This window comes from Urtica dioica, chromosome 9 (genome assembly GCF_054948205.1).
Source record: "Urtica dioica subsp. dioica isolate 48M chromosome 9, U.dioica_male_clone48M_v1_H2, whole genome shotgun sequence".
Taxonomy (NCBI): Eukaryota; Viridiplantae; Streptophyta; class Magnoliopsida; order Rosales; family Urticaceae; genus Urtica; species Urtica dioica.
In genome coordinates this window covers 26,453,939-26,476,114 of record NC_142764.1, presented here as the reverse complement: position 1 = coordinate 26,476,114, position 22,176 = coordinate 26,453,939, and the positions used below count along the sequence as shown (strand labels likewise).

The 22,176-nt window shown below is 36.3% G+C and overlaps 3 protein-coding genes across 5 annotated transcripts; 1 reads left to right on the top strand and 2 right to left on the bottom strand.

Annotated features, from left to right (window-relative positions):
- Positions 1-6,602: 6,602 nt before the first annotated feature.
- Positions 6,603-7,711, bottom strand: LOC149386302 (uncharacterized). Its single transcript, XM_089627087.1, has 2 exons — positions 7,227-7,711; positions 6,603-7,161 (listed from the first exon to the last, which is right to left on the bottom strand). The coding sequence occupies exons 1-2, from the start codon at positions 7,650-7,652 to the stop codon at positions 6,823-6,825; spliced, it is 765 nt and encodes a 254-aa protein (XP_089483213.1). The 5' UTR covers positions 7,653-7,711; the 3' UTR covers positions 6,603-6,822.
- Positions 7,712-13,770: 6,059 nt separating this feature from the next.
- LOC149386301 (uncharacterized) lies at positions 13,771-15,833 on the bottom strand. The gene is made up of 7 exons (XM_089626506.1): positions 15,694-15,833; positions 15,399-15,589; positions 15,006-15,237; positions 14,839-14,963; positions 14,458-14,519; positions 14,306-14,384; positions 13,771-13,787 (listed from the first exon to the last, which is right to left on the bottom strand). The coding sequence occupies exons 1-7, from the start codon at positions 15,831-15,833 to the stop codon at positions 13,771-13,773; spliced, it is 846 nt and encodes a 281-aa protein (XP_089482632.1).
- Positions 15,834-19,816: 3,983 nt separating this feature from the next.
- Positions 19,817-22,083, top strand: LOC149386300 (protein argonaute 16-like). Of its 3 annotated transcripts, XM_089626876.1 has the most exons (9): positions 19,817-19,947; positions 20,044-20,250; positions 20,350-20,432; positions 20,576-20,646; positions 20,732-20,932; positions 21,020-21,132; positions 21,228-21,365; positions 21,463-21,593; positions 21,865-22,083. In XM_089626876.1, the coding sequence occupies exons 5-9, from the start codon at positions 20,845-20,847 to the stop codon at positions 21,941-21,943; spliced, it is 549 nt and encodes a 182-aa protein (XP_089483002.1). In that variant the 5' UTR covers positions 19,817-19,947; positions 20,044-20,250; positions 20,350-20,432; positions 20,576-20,646; positions 20,732-20,844; the 3' UTR covers positions 21,944-22,083. The 3 variants fall into 3 exon arrangements, with proteins under 3 accessions (XP_089483002.1, XP_089483001.1, XP_089483003.1); XM_089626875.1 differs by having other exon boundaries at positions 20,044-20,432; XM_089626877.1 differs by having other exon boundaries at positions 19,863-19,947; positions 20,050-20,432.
- Positions 22,084-22,176: the final 93 nt, after the last annotated feature.

Genomic DNA, 22,176 nt, shown 5'->3' with positions numbered 1-22,176 from the left:
ATCTCCAATTTTGTGGGCATAGACTCACTCTATTGATGATATAAATCTGTACCTATTTTATTTTCTCATAAATACAAATTCGTCAGTAGTCCAATATAATTATTTTATAATAATTTTTTTAATCTATAATATTCTCATAATTCATTTGACGCGAGTGTCAAATGACTCCTACCCAAAGAGCAGACATCCTCAATAAAAGAAAATAAATGGCATAGAAAAATTAAATGGACATCAATATGTAAGTTCCTAAAATTCCAAATGAATAAATCTGAATCGAAAGACAACATAAATTAAAAAGAGCATACGAATCTCAATTCGGATACATCGATTGAATTTGGGGCTTTTATAACTCCTACGTTCTCTCGTTCTACGGTGATTGTTTTGTGTATGAGCAAGAATATAATATTGAACACAAATCGTGCTAAGGTCCATTTAAGATTAGCAAGACCAATGAAAGAGTAAATAAATTCAAGCCACCGGCATTACATGCACATCTGCAGATTTCCAGACGGTTTCAAAAAACGTAATTGTTGATGACGAGGCTGTATGAGCAAGAGAGGTATTCATGGCTTTAACTGAGAATTCGTCTATGTCGTCCATCCAAGCCCTTTGGTCTGCCAAACCATCCCAAAGAGTGACCTGGTCTAATAAGAGCATCATGTGCGCAAACTCCAACAACTCTCGTTCTGATAAGTTCCTTGAAAAATTGAAATTCCATTCTGTCGCTCCGTGCTTGATGTGGGGGATACCAAAAGGGCAACGGGGACCTGTTTAAGAGGACATAATCGGCATAAAGCGGAGAACCGCGCTTCCAAACAATCTTCCCCACACCAAACATCCTCTCAAAACCGTATCTTAGATCAGTCTCGGACCACCCATTTGCACCGCTTATAGAACTCTTCATGTACCGAGTAGATAGATTTCCATGGGCTTCGGAGAGTTCGGCCCGGGACTGCCCGGGGATCCCAACCATTAGCATGAAAACCGTAGATGGCGGCGATGACCTTGTGCCAAAGTTCATCGAACTCAAGTGGGAACCGCCAAAGCCATTTAGCTAGTAGGGCTTTATTCTTCTCGATTAGGCCCCCTATACCCAAACCACCCTTCTCTTTTGGTCTGACACACATCCCACGCGACCGCTACTCGACCTTTCTTCTTTTCAAAACCTTCCCAGAAAAAGTTTCTCGTGATCTTCTCCAAGTCCTCAACCACACCTATTGGCATTTTGAAAACCGACTTATAGTATGTAGGTAGTGTAGATAACAAGCTTTGAGCTTTCAGAATACTAATAACAAGACGGGACATAAAGAATAAAACTTCAAGATAATATTAGAGTTGCCATCATATTACGTCAAATAAAAAAAGATTAAATTGAGGAACTTACAGAGAAAAATATCACCGCAAATAAGTTTCCAAAACTATATTTCGACACAAGTGTGTAGTTCCATAACTCTCCAACAAACCCATATTACGCGGATTTACATTTCCATAACTTTCATGCACATGTACGTTAATAATATGAATGTGGAGTGTAAGATTTCGTCGACTTTCCAAAACAAAGTTACGAAATTACAAGAACAGCCCAAGAGAAAAAATAGGCTGATGCTAATAGTCCTAGACTCCACTGACTTACAGGTTAATTTTTTTTTTTTTAATATAATACACAATCCCTATTATAGAATGACTGGAGTACTAGCTTTTGTTCAGGCATTTTACCTCGGCTGATGCTAAAGTCCAAGTCTCCGCGAACCTACAGGTTAGAAATTTTTTATGTTCGCCCTTTTATTTTTTTGCTTATATGATAACTTAATAGTTAATTCCTCTTTATTAATTAATTTATTCTGATAGTCTTTAATTTTGTATTTATCTAATAAAATTCGAAAATGCCCCTCTAAATACCTCTATAATTAAGTTGCATACTAAAAATTTGTAAGAAAAATTGTTTTCGATTTGCTTTTTTTGTGTAACTTTTTGTTTCTCCCTAAATTTTATATTTTATTTTTATTCCCCAAATTTTATTTATTTACTTGAGTTAACCCCTACCTAGGTCACAATCTTCCAAACAAAAATAGCAGGCAATAGTTAGTTTGGAACAAGCAAAAAACATATGGAAAACTTAAAAAGAGAAATTGCCTATATAATGGCCAGCGCTGAACCCACCCCACTTGTCAACAAGTCTCAGACTGAGACCATCACGAGTTGGGCAGCAGAGCATGGCTGGGCAGAGCGGAATCGATATCGGTCTCAGACCTCTCTCTCAGAAGACCAAATTCAGCTCCAACGATACATAATGTATGTGAGACATATTAGCTAAATAATGTACACATATCAATAATGTAAGAAACAATATAAATTATACATAAAAAAAAAAAATTGTAAATAGCCATATTACAAGAGTATTACATCCGCTAGGGCCAAAACAGACCAAAAGCGATGCAGATATGTGCTCCCTATATTGTAATCTAAAACTGATTCATCATAAGCCTCTAAAACTCTCAGTTGAAATTCATTTTGATAATGATAATAAAAAAGGACCTGTAATAAAAAAGATGGACCCAGTCACTATAAATATAATCAATACTATTTAAAAAAAATGAATGACAGCTTTCAAACTCTTACCAAAAGATTGAAATATACAATAGATCCTCGGCAATTCTTCAATAAGATAGAGTCCTCTCCATAACCTACCGAAATGACGAGGGCTAAACCCTAGAGAGAGAGAGGCATAGAAATTGGCGGTGTGTGAATATATATACAAGACCGTCTCGTCAGGAGTTTCTAAATAACAACAGCTGTTGTTATATCCTACTAGAATAAACGCAACGGAAATAAAATCTTTATGATCTCAATTCAATTAATATCCAGCTGTAAATTAGGAGTAACGGACCTGATATCATTAAATGCAATTGAGAAAAAATCAATTAAGAATTTAAGACGAATGGAAAGAAAGATATTGCTTGGGCTTCAAGTAACAAATCACATGGGTAAAAGAGAGATATTGCTGGCAATAATAGAAAGTTTAGCTGTGATTGGCGATTATTATCGATTGTTTTGATAAAAAAAAAAAAAAAAAAGATTATTATGGATTATTCAGGGACCAAATTTTGAAAGAAAAAAAAATCAAGAGGGCAAATTTAGAAAAATTATATAAATTTGGGTTAAACTTATAAAAATTTAAAACAAAAAAAAAAATTAGAGTAAAAATCGCAATTTTCAAAATTTGAGAGGGAAGAGAGCGTGGAGCATTAGACTCCCTATGCCCAAGGCAGCTCCCCTTTGATGGTCGGTGTATTTGTGATTAATTGGTCAATGAAAAAGAAAAGTTAACTTTACAGTAAAATGAGGACAATGTGCGCCGCGAACTTATGTTGTGACTAGCACTATGATCGATGGACTAAAGAATATTGCTTGGCCTTGGCTAGGATTTGCCTAAAAGATTCTATTCAAGTGACTTTCGAACTCAACTCAGGGATTTGATACTTGTCCGAATATTTGATTCTAGAACTCAACTCGATTACTTGTCCATAGGACTTTGCTCGCCTTGAACTCATTTCGTTACCAAGAACTTGGCTCCACGACTTGATTCAAGGACTTGTCTGAGGATTCGACTCGATGACTCGCCGTGAGGACTTTGAACTCGTGTCGCTACTAATAATTTGGCTTGATGACTTGATTAAGGACACAACTTGAAGACTTCTCTCGCCTTTAACTCATGTCGAGTGGAGAAGATGATCGATTATTACAAAGAGAGAGTTAGAATGAGAAGGTGAGTTGAGAGAGGAATGTGTTTGACTAGGATGATCGATACTTTATCATTAACACTCAATTGAGTATATAAATACAATGTCTTGTTAGATTACGCTGATTGGCTAGCTAATGAAAAATAGTAGGATCCTACTGACTATGTACACATCAGTGTGCTCTAACAACTTAGTACACTTGGCGTGCGGTCTAAGCAAGCTTGAGCGTGATTAGCCTCCAGAGCACGTAAGCTTTGTGTGATTTCTTCATACGTTGTAATCAAGGACTTGACTTGATGGCTTGATTAGAGGACTTTATTCGAGTATTGTACTTGAGGACTTCGGTCAATGTTTCGATTTGAGGACTTTGCTCGTCGTGAACTCACCTCGCTATCATGGGCTTGAGCTTGTGTTTTGGTGGGTTGCCACTTGTGTATATGGTATTATTCCTATTCTATGATCTCCACAATGATTTTGGACCAAAATCAAATAAGTTCAATTTAATCCTAAACTATGACTATCTATTTTCTTTAAGTACAAAAATACCCTCAATAACTCACTGTGACTTTTTATTGACATTAATACAAATAAGTTCCAATGTTTATTGACATTAATATAAAAAAAAAAAAATAGGAATTAATTATTTTTCAATAACTCACTGTGACTTTTTATTGACATTAATACAAATAAGTTCCAATGTTTATTGACATTAATATAAATAAAAACGAACATGAATTAATTATTTTTCAATAACTCACTGTAACTTTTTATTGACATTAATACAAATAAATTCCAATGTTTATTGACATTAATATAAATAAAAAAGAACATAAATTAATTATTTTTCAATAACTCACTGTGACATTTTACTGAAATCAATACCAATAAGTTCCAATGTTTATTGACATTAATATAAATAAAAAAAAGAACATGCTCATGTTTAGAATTTCAAACAGAACATGCTAATAAAACAGATGGTTTATTGACATCAATGTCAATAAACTAGACGGTTTATAGACATCAATGTCAATAAACTAGACGGTTTATAGACATCAATGTCAATAAACTAGACAGTTTATTAACATCAATGTCAATAAACCAGCTACTGTCAACCCCGGCAACACCAAACACATGTTATCAAAATTGGGAATCAACAATATTGTATAAACACACATTTGGGCGCAGTTATCCACCCGACGTTCTCTCGATTCTACCCGGCCTCGCCTCGCCGACTCTCGTGCGGCAGCTCCGTCATGTCTCGGGCCGTGTCCTCGTCGACCCGAACCGCCGCTGTGGGCTCTGCGTAGCCCGCCTTAATCGAGCCTAGACCCTCGAGAACAAAACTCAAACGAAGACCAAACAAAATCCATAACAACTCAATTACACACGGGAAAAAAAAAAAAAAAAAAAAACAGCATACACGGTCAAGTCTCACGGCCAAGTCCAAAACACGTCCAAAAATCAAAACACAACTAGTCTCGAACACAAATTCAAGCACCGAATCACACCAACAACATAAATAATTCACAGAATCGTCAAATCCCCAATTTATAAACCCTAGTATCTAATTCCTTACCTTGATGAAATAGACGAAGAACAATGAAACTCGGTTTTCTTTCCCCGGCGTTCTTGTCCCGGTCTAGTGCTCGATGGCTCGCGACGTCTGCTGTTCTCGGTCGGAGCGCGCGCACATGAGGGTTCGGTGGTCTGAAGTCGCGCGATAACTCGGAGCTCGTCGGGACTCGGGTCAGAGGCGCGCGCACAGGTCTGGCAAAGCTCGGGAAGAGAGAGAGAACAGACGAGAGAGAGGGAGATCGCGGCGGCGACTGGTCGTGCAATCGGCGGAGGCGCGCGCGTAGTCGGCTCGGCGCTCGGCGCTCGCGCAGGAGAAGGAAGGAGAAGGAGCGGCCGAGAGGGAAGACGAGATGGAGATTTGCTGAAGCTTTTCTCGTTGGTTGTTGTTTTTTTTTCCCCTTGTGTTTCTTGCAGGTGGAGTCGCGCGCGTGGAGAAGAGGAGAAGAAGAAGAAGAAGATAAGGAGGAGAGAGAAACGCAAAGTCTTTACTTATTGATGAAGGATTTGAGGTGGACCTCGAATTCACAAGCCCAACAAGCCTTGACGGAGTTCTTCTTCTTTTGGACGCAAGAGAGAGAGAGAGAGAGAGAGAGAGAGAGAGAGAGAGAGAGAGAGAGAGAGTGAGATTTTGGACGAAGAAGAAGAAGAAGAAAAGAAACGCAGAAGAAGAAAAGAAATAAAGTATAAAAAAAGCAATGAGAAAAAATTGAAAGAAATAAAAGGATAAAAACGTAATTGTGTAAAAAAGCAAGTCATGTTTTTGGATTAAATTAGAGATATTGGATTTTGGTCCAAAACTATTGTGAATGTCATAGTTTAGGAATAATCCATATCCCTTTGTATATCCCATGAAAATGACTTCGTAGCAGTTAGTATTCTCGAATTGAGAATTAAAAACGATAGAAGGGAAGGTTGTGTTTGGTTTTCATTCCAAAAACGGTTTGAGTTGAAAAAATTGAAAACAAAAAGTGAAAATGTGTTTGTTTTAATTTTTCGGAAAAAATTTGTTTTGTAAAAAAGTAAAGAAAACTGAAAACAAATAAAAGCTGTTTTTGGAAAAAAAATTTCTTCTCTTCTCCTTCTCATCATCTTCTCTTTTCATTATTTCAAAAACAAAAATGAAAACTATACCAAGTTTTTTCACTTTCTCAAAAACAAAAATGAAAACTGTACCAAACAGCTTTTTGAAAACAACTGCAACATAATTTTTCAGTACAACTACAAAAATTAGAAAATATAAAATAAAAACTTTTTGAGTTAACTACCAAACACAACCAAAAACTCTGGATGATATTTAAATAACCACTAGAAAACACTAGTATAAGAATACAGTTCAACAGGATATTATCTATAATACTGCTAAACCGGTAACAAATCTCAATCATGGGTTGATAAAAAAAAAAACTACAATCTGAAATTAATAAAAAGTGTAACGTGTAAATGGGAATGAAGTTCCAATATATATATATAAAGCAGGTGTGAACGGCTTGTTAAATAATGAGCCGTGCTACGAGCCGTAATTCGCTTGGCGGAGAGGCGAACCGACCGGCGTGTTCTGATTCGAAGCCCTAGCCTCTTCCCGCAACTTCTGCTGAAACGCCACCGGAAACGCTCCATCTCCGACGAACCCGCCGGAGTAGGATTCAAACTGCTGAATAACGCCGGGGAAAACTCCGCCGTAAAACGACGTCGGAATGTCGCCGCCATCGGCGACGCCGACGAAGTGTCTCGGAGACGCCGTCGTCGAGCACTCTCCTCCGCCGCCGCCGGCGAGGACTACGCTGCTCGTAGGCGTCGTCGTCGCGCTCGGCCTTGCGGCGCCACAAACCGGACAGCAATTCCCGACCTGGAAGAAGAAAAGAAGATTCTAGAGCGTTTGGTGGAAAAGACAGAGAGAGAGTGGATTCATACGGAGGAGGATCGGAAAGTGGTTCCGTCGGAGTGGACGGTCCAACCGGCTTCGGCGGCGAGGTTGCGGAGGACCTCGTTGATGTCGGCGCGGGGAGAGAGGCGGTAACCGCCGTGCTTGCGGAGGCCATGGAAGATCTTTCCGGTGATGGCTCTTCTCTGCCTCTCTCTCATCTTCGTCTTCTCTTTCTCGCTCTCGCTCCTAAATGACGACGCCGTCGAAATGCCCTTCATATTTCTGACCTCGCTTTCTTTCTTTCTGTCTAGGAAGTGACTATATAGTGGCTGGTTGGTTGAGAGCAGAGAAGATGATCGGACGGCTGTGATGATGGGGCGTAGGTGGTGATGCGGTTGAGAGAGGCGTAGCAGAGCATATCTTTGGGATCTTTTCGCGTGAGTCGGAGAAAGGTGGGAGTGTAAGGATTGCATGAGAGAGAGAAAAAAGTGTGGATAGTACGGACTAGAGTAGAGTGAAGTGGTGGAGCTATTGATTGGCTGGCTTTGGCGGCTAAAGGCAAACTAGCGGTCGTACAATTATTTTTATTCCCGTTGAAATTATTACAATACAACCCGTTGAACGTATTCGACGTTTCGAACAGGTGTTTTGTAGGAGACTGATGTTGGTGGTGGTTGTTGTTCTCGTGTCTCCCGTCAAGAAATCATGTGGCACACAAATTAGTTGAGAATTCTTATATTTTTCAAACCTATTTTCATTGCATGAATGAGTGTCTTTCTTCTTGTATTGATGCTTTCGTTGCCTTCTGTTTCCATAGCAATTATTTGAATGAAGTGAGCTCTCTATTGTGTCATATGAAAGAATAGGAGGAAAAATACTGATATATTTAAAAGAAGGGTTATATAGCTAAATGGCCTCTCAATTTTGACCAATTTGGATTTCGCCACCATTTGGTTAATTTCGTGTTAATAGCCAGCCCAATTTATTTACACGTTGTAAAAATACCATATAACCCCTAACCTGTTCCCGCCTACTACATTAATGAAATAAAAAAACATTTAAATCAGAATATTAGATAATAACTGTCCCTGTAATCGAGGAGCATCATTAAGCTTCGGTAATTAAAAGAGCCGATACGCACAATCTTTCTCTCAGAAGAAGAAATTGGAAACACGCAAACCCAAATTTGAAAACCCATAAATCTAACGCGCGTCCTGGTTCGGCGAAATCTTCATCTTCTCGGCATCTGGTAATTTTTGGGCGACATTAACAAAAAAGACGATACCATCAAACCCGACGGCGAAGAAAGGTATTTCCAGGAAATTTTCAATTTTTTTTTTGAAAGATGGGATTTTACACTTCTCTAATATTAAAAATCGATCTAACAATATGAAATGAGGAAAGCAATAAATCTGTAACAAGATAAGGATTTAATAAAATTTTCAGAAAAAACTCGGAATGTAAACCATAATTAAACATAGTGGGTTTATGTCGGTGATGATATAAGTAAACAAAGAAAAGGTAATTGTTAATTAAATAGGTCTGCATGTTATCAATTCTGTCTACTGATAAGTGATCTAGTTCTTATCTAATTAATGTCAATTTCCACCATATTTTAGGTTTCAATCAATCATAACTACACTTGTATTAATACTTTTGTGTGTCAATGATTTATGTGCAGTTATATGTGAATTGAGGAAATTAGAGCAAAATAACAGACTTTGGTGGTGGAAAGAAAAGAAATAAATCAAGCCAGGAAGAAGAAGCACGGTGGGCCGCTGGACATCATCAAATAAAAAGCCCATTGATGTATTTGGGCTGTTTGGCTAATAAAATACATAATATCTAGGTTTTGAGGGATTTTCGGGGGATTTGTTTCTATTAGACGGGTGAGTATTAGACTTGAGGGGTATAAAGTGTTGGAGGCATCAATTATCTGGGAATCATTCTTTTCTTTGGAATATTTATTTGGCTGCGCACGAAGACCTAGATTGTTGTTCACGTGCTCTCATTTGACGTTCAGTATTTTTCTTTGTTTCAAATTAGTAGATTATTTGTTCTCTTATTATAGTGTTCATTATTCAATACATCAATTCTTCTCCAGCCGCAATATCTAAAGTAGCTTATGATGCAATTGTATTATTTTATTATTTTAATTATGTCTAGCTAATTCTTTTAAACGGTTGAGGGCTAATTCAAGCCCGAGACATGAACGGATAGTCACGGTCTAGACTTTGCTCAGTCTTATTATTGTGAAATTGTTATTACTCTTCGGATCGTAAACCGTTCTTGTTTATTATAATTTCTATTTGAATTGATCACCCAGGTAGAAGTTTTAATATCTATAGCCATGCTAGTGTTTTTAATCCGTAATTGTTGAAAAGACTAGTAATTAGTGGTACGACTATGGTTATGAGTTTCGTGAGGATTTTGTAATCTTAGTGGAGAGCTTAACCGAAATTAATTAAATCACGTGTGTGAATTTACATTATTTCGTTCACCTTACTTCCAAATCTTAATGCTTTTGTTAGATTAAATTTAGGACCCTTGGTCTCTGAATTGTTTGACAATTAGGGTTAGCTATCGGCGCGTCGTCATAGTTAGCTAATATAATAGGGTTGTGTGGAGTAGTAATCGCTTGTTTTTACTATTTACGGTGTTGATTTCATAGCTAGTTTTCTGAGCATTGTCGAAGTCGAGGTTTGAAGTGATCGTCGAGGGTGCGAAAGAACCTTTAACCGTGCTTTTTATCATTTGATTGTCTCTCTTTAGTTTCTAATTTCTCAAAACCCCCGCTTCTCTTTGTTTTATTTATTATTCCTGAAATTAGTAAGTTAAATTGTTTAAATATAGGTCTCTGTGGGTTCGACCCTTATTTGCTACTATACTCTAGTAATAATTAAGGAATTTATTTTTGAGCGCGGAACGACACGCATCATCTACATCCCCTAATATGTCGATATATGTTGAATATCTGTTTTTCAGAACAGATAATTTCAGTTTTAAGCAAAACATAGTGCGATGAATTAACAGATATATGAGTTTGTTTCATGATGATTAACCATGTGTATTCATAGATTAGAGTAAATGGCAAAGACGTCTTCTATAAAGAAGAAGGTAAATGCCGATAACAAGGAAAAAGAGATCAAGTCATCTAGTCGAAAGACAAAAGAACCAAAGGTATGTTATAAATGTGAATTATTTACACTGTTAATCCTTATAACTACTACATTGCCGATAAAATAGATAATTACATGTTCAAATGATTTGTAAAGTGTATATTTACAAGTTTGGTGTGTTGAAATTGGGAATTGTTAAAGGATGTAAATATGTACGTGTAAATAGGGTGTTAATAAGTTAACTTAAACAGTAGTGCAAACTCAATAGCAGTAAATAAGTATATGTAAATAAATGTAAATAAATGTAAAACCTGTATGTAAATAAGTGATTGTAAATAAGACTAAATTAATGGTCGTAAATCTATGTAAATGGTGTTGATAATGTGTTCAAATATGTAAATAGAAAAAAAATATATAATAGATATATAAACTGACTCTGTTTAATAGTCCATAGAAATGTAATTAGTTTATGCATTGGCTGTTAATATGTTCCTAATAGATGACTGACGACAAAACACCGTATTGTAGATTGGTGAACTTATTGTGAAGCCTGAAAATTGGGACTTGAAGCAACGAATAATAGTACATTCGTCCTTCAATGTCATTAACAACCTCATGTCCCTACTCGAGACTGAACAACAAATGGAAATTTTCAATCAAGGGCCATTTGCTCATCTTCAACACCTTAAGGGAGAAGTGTACCAAAAAAAACTAGCACATTTACTTGTGCTTAGTCAGGTGGAGTCTGGGAACAATGAAGAGCTCCATTTTAACATCGGTGGTAACATATTGGTTTTCAATATCTACGACTTTGAAATAATTTCAGGTTCGTTTCAATTAATTTTCAAATATTGTATACCTAAATAAATTGTTATTACTAAACACTTCAATTAACATATTACATGCATTTCCATTTACAGGGTTAAACTATGATAGTGAACCGCGTATTCAAAATCAGCTTCGATCGGACAACCAATTGAAAGATGAATATTTCAAAGTAGCCGGGACTCAGCGAGCACCATATTTACTTGGGCTTCTACAAAGCAAATTTGGTGGAAACGATGAGGAAAAGGTAGCACTCATCAATTTGGCTATTTTGGAGACAATGATTCTGCCTCGAGAAAGGCAAGCAAAAATTCCAGATGACCATTTAAAAATGGCCATCGACTCGGACTTGTTCAAGGATTATCCACGGGGTACACTTAGCTACAATGCATTATGCAAATCCTTAAAAAGATCAAAGAACTACGCTGCCGAAATAACGGGATTCAACATCGACGGATTCCTACATCCGTTAATTGCATGGGCGTATGAAGTCATCCAGGATTTCAAGTACCATGGATACACATAAAAAACAACCGGGTTTAGCATGCCACGACTACTTAAATGGAATTTTAGCTTCAGTGCAGAATACGAAGATCTCATAAAGAATATATTCAACAACAACCAGGTAAATATAAAAGACTTGAAAAAGGTTTGAATATTAAAGTGCATTGTTGTAAATTACTGTTTATTGTATTAGGTACGTATTCAGCCACTGAACGCTACAGAGGAAGAAATAGTAGAAGGGTACATTGAACGCGTAGACCCTGCCAGTCCAGAGCCAAGCAACGAACCAGTTGACAAGGGGAAAGGTGTTGCTAGCAGTTCAACACACTCGCACGCGTAAATGCCTAGCCATCCAGAAGAGGACTTGCACCAGAAATTGGATCAAGCTCTCCAAACGATAGAAGTCCTAAAGCACCGTGTGGAAGAAGCTTATAATAAATACGACACGTTAATGGCGTTATTTCAAGCATACATCCAAAAGGATTATGACAACACAACACCAAAGCCAAACCGACAGAAGAAGGTAAATTGGTTAATATTTTATAAATTAGCAATCACCTAACGACCAATTTACAGGGATCAAAGCAATCATCACCAAATGACATAATCAGAGAACCACAAGTCACAGATGAAACCAACCAAGTAAGATTTTACATCCAACATACATTTATAATCTGTAAATTGGAAAATACTAATCAGTACACATGAATTATAGGAGAGAACCCCAATTCCTAATACAACCACATTTGAAGATACAACAAATGTTCAAGGAACAACACATGTCCAAATCCCAACAAAGAAAGAGGTAGCTGAAATTGAAATTAAATTTGAATGTTGTTAAATTGAGAACCATTTACAAGTTCAAGTCGAAAAAAAGACGGCAAGGCCACAGCCCACTCAAGTAACCCTTAACAAACATGGTAAGATTTAATTAAAATCAAATTTCATTAACAACCTTATGTTAATAAATAGTTTTCCTATGCAGATGCTACGAAAAAGGACAGTAAATGTGGGGACAACTGCCACATAAGAAATTTCCATGGTACGATATAAAGATTACTATATTCTGGTTGTTGTTTACTAAATTTTCACATATCTTCTTATCAGGAGAAAAGGCAGTTCATTATAGTCCAGTAAGTATATGTAAATGAAATGAAAGAAAGATTATTATTAACTGACCATAACTTGTCACATGACGACTTGCAGAAACTTCAAGTTGATTGGGTATTTACCGTAAATGATGTCTTGAGTAGCTTACCTAACAACTACAAATTTGGACAATGTCCACAGGTTGTTCAAGATAAGGATCCCAATCCTAAAGATGTACCCGGTCGCGTCTACAAACGCTTGAGGAAAAATGGCCAACCAGTGGCAATGCCTACACTAAAGAGTGCACTTCCAAACCAATTCACTCATACACAGCCAAAAATAGTGCAAGACATTCCCCAATCCAGTAATGTAGGGAAAGGAAAATCTGAGGTATGTTTAAACACAGTTAATTGTTGAATAATGATGTTCATATCGATGTTAATTGATGTCATTTTACAGGAAGACATTGCTAAGCCACAACCAAAAAAATCTTCACCAAAAGTGCCAATTCCACAGCAAGTACCATCAAGACCCAAACGAACATGTAGGAAATCAGTCTTTACAACATCTCCTTACGTCATTGAAACCAAAAAGAAGAGGAACGAAGACGAGATACCTGGCGGAAACAACTCAGTTCACAACACAGACAACACCGATGACGATCCTCTAAGTCAACCATCTTTTGACTTAGGAATTTATCTTATTTATTGTTTTACTGTCTTAACACTGGTACTTATGGTATTTTGGGGATGTATTTTGAGTGCTTTAGCACTTTTACACAACTTGATACTGCTAATGGTTAATGACTACATTTCTGTTTATTGTTAATGCCCACGTAGATAAGATCATTTCATTACAATAGCTATTTAGAAAAATGTTGAAAGTACATGTTAGTAGGAGTTCAAAATAGGACATGTAATTTGCTGATGATGTTGTTGATAGTCATATCCATGTACTAATATTTGTTATAAACTTGATTTTCATGTTAATTGTTAACAAGTATAATTAACGTGATCATCAATTAACAAAGCAAATACATTAATATATAACCAATTTACATGTACTCCAGATCTGCATAAAACATTAAATGATTTTTAAGTAACAACATTTAACTAGAGACACAACAAAAAACAAATACTGAAATGAAAGTTGATACTCGCACAACATTAAAAAGACATAATTTAAACCCAAGTCTTGATACTCGCACAACATTAAAAAGACATAATCCAAACAAATTAACAAGTAAATAATCTAATTTTGGCAACCCCTTTTGTTATGACCAATCTGTCCACATTTGCCACAACGATGGTTATACGGGTGAAGTATTTCATGCTTCGATCGAAATCTCTTCTCTTTCGGGCGCCCAACTTGACGTTTTTGAATAGGAGACTTAATAACTGGAGTATCAACTGGAAGCTCACAGTCCCCCTCATGAGAAATTGGGAAGACATCTTTCTCATAAGTGGCTGATAAATATTCCTGGGTATAATAACATGGGACAAAATCAATGGGGCGTAAATTTTTACGGTATAAGGCCGCACACGCATGAGAACATGGAAATTCTTCAAGTTGCCAATAACAGCATATACAGGTCCTCTGATAAACATCAACAACACGACGAATAGCACCGTCAACAACTTCAAACTCATTGTCGTTAATAGCATTAACCTGAAACATGTAATGTAAATTGTTTGTTAATAAACGAGTAATTAACAGAACACAGAAATGTAACTATACTTACATTCATAGACCTCGAAGCTTCAAGCGATTCATAAAGCATCCTAAAACCAGTTCCAGTCAGACCTGATTGCATCTTTGGAATTAACTCATTTTTTTGTTAATCCAATTTTGAATTAAAATTCGATAGCTCAAGACAAGACATGCAACCGGTCAACCTCTAGCTTATCTTAAAACAGCATTCAAACACTCAGAAATGTTTGTGGTATGACATTAAACCTCTTTCCAGGGAATTTACTTCTAGCCAACAACTCTGGATTAGCTTGGAGAAGATACTTTTTTATTTTTATTTTGTTATTAGAGAGTATATTGAGCCAATATTCAAACTCTCTTACAGTATAAGCTTTAGCACATCTATAAAAAAGAGGCTGGATATATGTTTTACCAAAATTGGCCTTCACATTACCCCATAGATGTTGCATGCATATAGCAAAACTGGCTTCCGGAAACACCGCGTTAACCCCCTTCTGAATAGACTTGTGCCTATCCGATACAAACACCATCTCTTTCCTAACACCATACACAACTCTAATATGACTCATAAACCAATACCAAGATTTTTCATTTTCAGAATCCACAATACTAAATGCCAACGGAAATAAATGGTTGTCACCATCTTGAGCCGTAGCCAATAGTAAGGTACCATAAGATTTTCCTTTCAAAAAAGTGCCATCCACCGATATTACCGGACGACAATACTGAAACCCATGAACCGAAGCTCCAAATGCAAGGAAAAAAGACTTAAAAGTACCATCAGCTTCGATCTCAGTCACCGTATATGAGCCTGAAATATCAATTTGAAGCATTTATAACAGTAAATAAGACACCACAATAAGCAGTTGTTAATTTGTCATTGTTAATCGGCTGTAAATTAGAAATCGATTAACATACATGACACAACGTAAATAACCTGACAAATAAATTAACAAAAGCTAAAGTAGATACCTGGGTTTTTCTCTCTGATCATTTCTCCAACAAGTGGTAGATGACTGTATGACTCTTCAAAATCACCACGAAGATCCCTCAAAGACTCTTTACGTCCCTTCCATGCTCTATAATAAGAAACCTCCACATTAAATCTTGACCTCATTATTTCAGCAACACCGGATGGGGTTATTTGATTTGCCAAAGGACCCCTAAAATCATCTTTCACACATTTGCTAATAAGAACAGACGAGGCATGTTTATTCTTGTGTATAATATTGACTGTCCATAGCACGTGTGTTCTTTAACAAATGACCTTATAACCCACAATCCAGAGTTCCTGCAAACCGACGCATTCATCTTCCAAGAACACTGAACATTCGCACATCCAATGCAATATCGGGTTTTACTTGATCTAAACACCTTAAATTCGAAATTATTGCGAACATCAGTCATTCCAATAGCCGTCTGTAGAACATCTTTGCGTCTAAAAACATTGTTAACATTGATTTCAAAATTCATTGGAAAATTCATCAAATCAGATTCATCATACATAATAATTTATGGAGCCGTCAACTCTTCACTAGAATTAGCCAACAATTCTGACTTTGATTGATGACATTGTTGCTCAAATAATTTAACTGAAAATAAATAAACTAATGATCAGCAAATATATCTGATGAAGCGAAAAAAATGAGAGCTTGATTATAAGAAAATTACCAGACTTCATGAGCGAAAAAAAAGAACACTCCTCCATGCTGTATAATCAAATGTCGTGTGATAAAAAACTGGACGTTCAATTTCAGTTTTCAAAACATCTTTGTATACAAAAATTTAAAATGATTTAGGCGGCCAAATGACAGTATATTTCGCTAATAATGAATGAAAATAAAGATAATAAATGCTAATTATTTTGAAATATGGTGTATATTCTAATCTGCCACAAAAATAGAAACAAATTTTCTAAAACCAACCGCTATATATTTAAAATACACACGTCCAACATATCAGGAAATGCAATAATTGCTTTCCAAAACAGTTTATTCCGAAAATTAAAAAAAAATGAGAATAAAATATTAAAAACATATATTAAAAGAGCCAACACACGTCCATATAACTACTTTCCCTTTCGGTTTATTTCAAATTTTAAATTAAAACTGCCTCTAATTAATAATGAAGGCGAAATTAATAAGGGCGAAACAGTAAAGAAATTCAGTTAATATTATGCCACGTACGCGTATTGGCTATTGACGAATAATTAACCAAATGTTAGCTAAAACACAATTGCCAACATTTGTAAGGCTTATATGGCCAATTTTTTGTTAAAAGAACTACTATTGATAAAACCAGCCAATCTTTAATTCCCCTGGTGGAACGTCAGGGGTACGGGTTGTATTGTATAATAAATCAACTTTGTGTTGATAAAATGGTATTTTTTTTCTTGCAACTTAATTTTCCTGTGCTACTGAGTGATGATCAATCTTTTTCACATTGCAATCCCCATTCGGCGAATCGCTTGTGTAGTTTAATTGCCTCATCCGGAATCTATCCTATTCGTATAATTTCTAGTGCAAAATTTAAACAACCATTAAAATTAAAGTTAGTTATGCCTACCTACGATTGATAATTTGATATAAGTCAATACATTATAGACAATTTCAACCTTCAAAGCCTTTTATTTCGTAATTATTACATTTAATCAAACATAGTTACATATATAGTTACATGATCTATATAATATAATAAGTCTTTTTTTTTTTGCTCTGATATATAATATAATAAGTCAGAATCATTTCTTTACTATTCATAGACTATTCATCTTGTTTTTAACCAATCTTAACTCGACACGTCACACACATCATTATTTCCTCTCCGTGTCTCTCCGTTTTCTTACTCTCTTAATATTTCCCCCGAAAATTAACGCTTCCTGACCAGAAGCCCTAGCTCTTTCTCTGCAATCGGTTCTATAGCCCCAAAAAACTCAGCGGCTATGAGATCAAAAGGCGCGAGAACATCCGCCTCGTAAACCTAACCTGCTCGATTTCCTCTTTTTTCGGTTTTCTAGGGTTTCCTTGTTCGTCTAGAGAGATGGTTGGCTCTGAGAGTCCGGGTAATTCTTCGTTGCTGAGACACATGGGATCACGGAGCCGATCTCCGACGCGGCTCGTACCGAGTCAGATCTTCAGTGGAGTGTGGAATTGGAGAAGGTTAGTGTTTAATGTTATGGATGTTTGTTGATTTTTAGGGTTTTGTTCGTTTTCCTCTTTTTCGGTTTTCTAGGGTTTCCTTGTGACCACCCTTCGCTCTTCTTCTTCTTTTCGGGTCCCTAATCTATTCTATACATTGGTTGTAAATCTCTTTTATTTTATTTTTTTGTGCGGCAGAGGAGAAGAAAAAGAAGAAGAAGAGTGTCAATGAACCCCCGAAGGAAAAGAAATCTGCCGATGAGAGTGGCGGTACAGGTAATTATCTCGTTCTGTTCCTGCAAGGTTCTCGATCTTTATAGTGTTTTGGTTGGTATTTGTTAGGGGATCAAAGATCTTGGTTTCGTTCTGTGTAGAGAGGCAAGTAAATACCAGGAATATAACAAGTATTGTTTGATGGCTAAATGTTTTTGTTGTAGTTAGGCAAGACAATTGGAACTGTTAGACGATGTTGGGCTGAAATATACCTTCTAAATGGCCAAGAACGTATTTTCACTAATTCAGCCAAAAAAATCGCTCAATTTTCCTTTTTTTATTTATTAAATTACAGATTGTTAATGCATTGGTTGTCGTAACAAACTTCAATTCCGTCGCGTAGACATAGTCGTGGTGGTCTCTGACACTTCCGAATCGCTCTGCAACAATCTCTCTCCCGAATCTCGCTTCATGAACTGACTCAGATGGACTAACTGTAAGTTTTTATTTTAATTATATATATTTCATAGTCCAATTTCATCAAGTACAACGACTAATACGGAATTACTCACAATAGTATGAAAGAGATTTTGTCAGTCTCTCACAATTATTTCGGAACAGAGAAAGATAGAGAGATTATAGGGCATCGAATTTTGACATTTTTGCTCATATTAGCCATTTTCTGTTCCGCCTTTACGACTTCCTAATATGTAGAACGGTCAAGGAACAACGGTTTTGTAGCAATTGTTTAGTACATCGGAATGAATTCATGTATAGGGTTCGTTTTTATTTTTGTTAAGATCCGATTTTAGGGGAATGAGTAAAAGAAAGAAAGCAAATCCGGAAATTGAAAGATATTGACCCGGACTGTTTCGGACACATTCTACTAACCTGGACTGTTTCGGACACATTCTACTATTTTCATTGAGAAAGCATCCATGGAAGCATATCTGGGTTTGAAAGTAAATAAAAAAGCTATTTGAGGGGTTATACACGATTACTGTAGGTGTATGACCTCAGGATGTTGATGACGAACATTGGCTTGAGAGCAAGTATTTACAGGTTTTTGAAATTGGGATTTTGCCAGTGCATATTAAAGAAATTTGGTTATCCATAGAAGAGAAAAAACTGCTTTTGATCACTTGAATTAAGATGTTATTGTACCAGAGAATCTACAGTGCTTTTGTCAAAATAATTTGTTTTCCTAGGTCTTCTTAGTTAAAGAAGGATTTTTGCAGGAAAAAAAATAAAAATAAAATAAGCACAAGTGAAGTTGTTGGAATTTTTTATTTAGGTACCCAAGATCTTTTTGTACTCGTGCTCTTTGGCCTTGTGTACAAAGTATGGGGTTTAGAAACAGAAGTCAAGCATATATATTAAAGTTTATGGAAGAGACTGAATTATAACATCAGTAATTTTTCCATCGCTGTTGCATATCTTCTTCAACAGTTTGACCAGAGACAGAAGTCGATGGGCCTACCGAGCAGTGATGAAATGCAGAAGCAGGAGTTGCTGACTGGGGAGAATGGTGCTACCCGAGCTCCCATAAACATTGATTTACAGATAGATGGCTCTTTAAGCAGCAAATCAATTATATTGCAGATTGACAACAAATCACAGCAAGTTTCCACAAGTCAGTAATATTATATCTGGTTAACATATCCTTCTCATTTTCTGATTGATGTATATATACATCAGCAATAAGTGGATTTCTGTATTTCCAGAATGATCACTGATTGCCTTGCATATGCTTAGTTTACAATGTTTCATGTGTCTGTCATTCTTGGTGATATAACAACCCATCTATTACCAATCATTTGTTCAGTGATATCATCACTGATACAGAATGTAGTGATCTCTCCCCTGCTCTTCATTTGTTTGCATTTCTAAAATTGTGTATTTTCAGGTTTTGTTATCTAACATTTATCCCATAGTATTTTTTTAGGTAAGATACTTGTTCATCGTGACTAATCATTATTATTTTTATTCATCTACTCATTTTCAAAATGCATTTGGGATTTTAATATGATTTTACAAATAGGCTCACAATGCTCGTTTTTTTGACGTTCCGTTTTTTATTCATGAATTCAGGCGTTGCTCCGTGGACTTGCCTTCGGATTGGATGTTCCTTGACACGTGCCCTTTGGCTCGGGAAATGAAGAAATTGAACGGTTCTTTTTTTTCGTGCTCGAATCTGTCGTGGTTGAAAAGACTATTAGGGCCTAAAGTGTTTTATTGATTTATTCTTTGATAACGGACTATTACAGGAATAGGAGGCAAGATTTCTCTTCAATCCCTCAGCCATGAGTTCGAGATCCCGGTGGTTGGTTCGGCACATAGAGCCATGGCTGATGTGGATTGTGTATCACAGCTTTTGTCACTTGTTGTTACGTGGTCGCCGCTGCTGCAATTATCCCCTAGAGTCTGTTCCGTTCCTCCGAATGGCTCGTCAGTGTCGTTGCTTGCGATTGGTGGCAAGTCCGGTCAAGAAAATAAACCACTCTGCGTAATTTTTCATTATTGTTTCGTTGGATAATTTTTTTTTCTTTCGTTTTTTGTCTCTTCTCCTTCAGTGTCAAGATCAGGCTGGCTTACACGGAGGAATTGCTTAAATCAACAGAAGCAAAAAAATGCTTCATTTACCCTGCTGATGAAGGTAAATCTACAACATAAAGAAAGAATAAAAGTGCTTGTACATGATAGAATGCATTTGACTTGTGTTTTACTGTTGGTTGAGATTACTACGCATGGAATGATAAGAAATTTATATCTTTTTGTCTTCAAAACATCAAATATTAGAATGATGGAAAAGTTAGGAATCACGGCCATGGAATCACGGCCGATATGATCAGCAAACCGCATATCCTTAGGTATTGAAATGAACTTTGTAACTTTTTCGTTCATTTTTTGTTGGAGAGTTTTAGTTTTAATTCAATTTTTTTTTTCATAATACAGGATATCAGATTTTATACCGAGCTTTCTACGATATGTAAATTGAAGGACCGTTCACATTGATTGACGAAGAGCCAAGTCATAGAAGATCCTCCCCCGTTGCAAGGGTTGAGAAGATGTTTGAGCGGATCAGAGCAAAGGTTCCAGGGCCACCAACATTTATCCTGTGTATCTTATCAGAGAGGAAAACTTGTGATGTCTATGGTATGGCATTGTGATCTTAATAATATATCCTATAGCGCCTTTCTATCACCCCTTGTACTTAAATGTAGTTCTTCCCATTTTGACTAGGGCCGTGGAAGAAAAAATGTCTGAGTGATTTTGTCATTGTCACCCAATGCATTTCCCCGTTCAAGGTCAACGATCAGTACTTGACCAATGTCCTCCTCAAGATCAATGCTAAGGTAAGGTATAAAACCTTTTTTGTTTTGTTTTTGGCTTTGCATCTCTTGGCTAATTTCTCTTATTTAACTATATTTTGCGTGTTTTCCTTGTGAAGCTTGGAGGGATGAACTCTATGTTGGCGATTGAACATCCTTCACGTGTTCCTGTGATCAGTGATACTCCGACGCTGATTTTGGGAATGGATGTCTCCCATGGGTCTCCTGGTCGATCAGGTCTCCCATCCATTGCTGCGGTGCGACCAACATATCTTTTTTTTTTTAGAATTTTTTTTTTTTTTCCGCAATCGTTTCAATAGTGTTAAGAGATATTCATGTGTTTGCTACACGCAGGTTGTTGGCTCCCGATATTGGCCATCCATTTCAAAGTATGGTGCTTCATTCAGGACACAATCTCCTAAAACGGAGATGATTGATACTTTGTACAAGCCACTGCCGAATGGACATGACGATGGGATCATCAAGTAGTTAATTTCAGATATTATGAGATGTTTAATTTTAATCAAAGCTTAGCTTGATACTTATTTTTGCTGCATCTGATTCATTTTCTAATAAATTTACTTCAAATACAAATCAGTAATATATATTATGAAAGTTCATGGATTAATATCTTATTGAAGTTGAAATTAAACTGTATATCCACGTACAATTTGTGTAATATAAAACATTAGATGCATTAAGTCGAATATCTATTAGATTGTCTTGCTTTAAAGTCGAATAAACTTCGTTTTGCAGTGAGCTTCTGGTGGATTTCTATCAAACGAGTAACCGCAAACCATCACAGATCGTTATTTTCAAGTATCCAAATTCATAATTTTATTAGAGCTGTTTATGATCTTTTCATGTGTTTTATTGTTAAATTCGAGACTCGTAACGCTTTTGTTCCTTCAATCAGAGACGGGGTGATACAAGTTTAAATACCACATAATATGATATTGTTAAATTATGTGGTACTGATTACAACTACAACCACCACGTGCGAAGCACGTGTTCCAGACTAGTTTATATAAAACGATGAATGGATACTAAAACTAAGTAAATCAATAA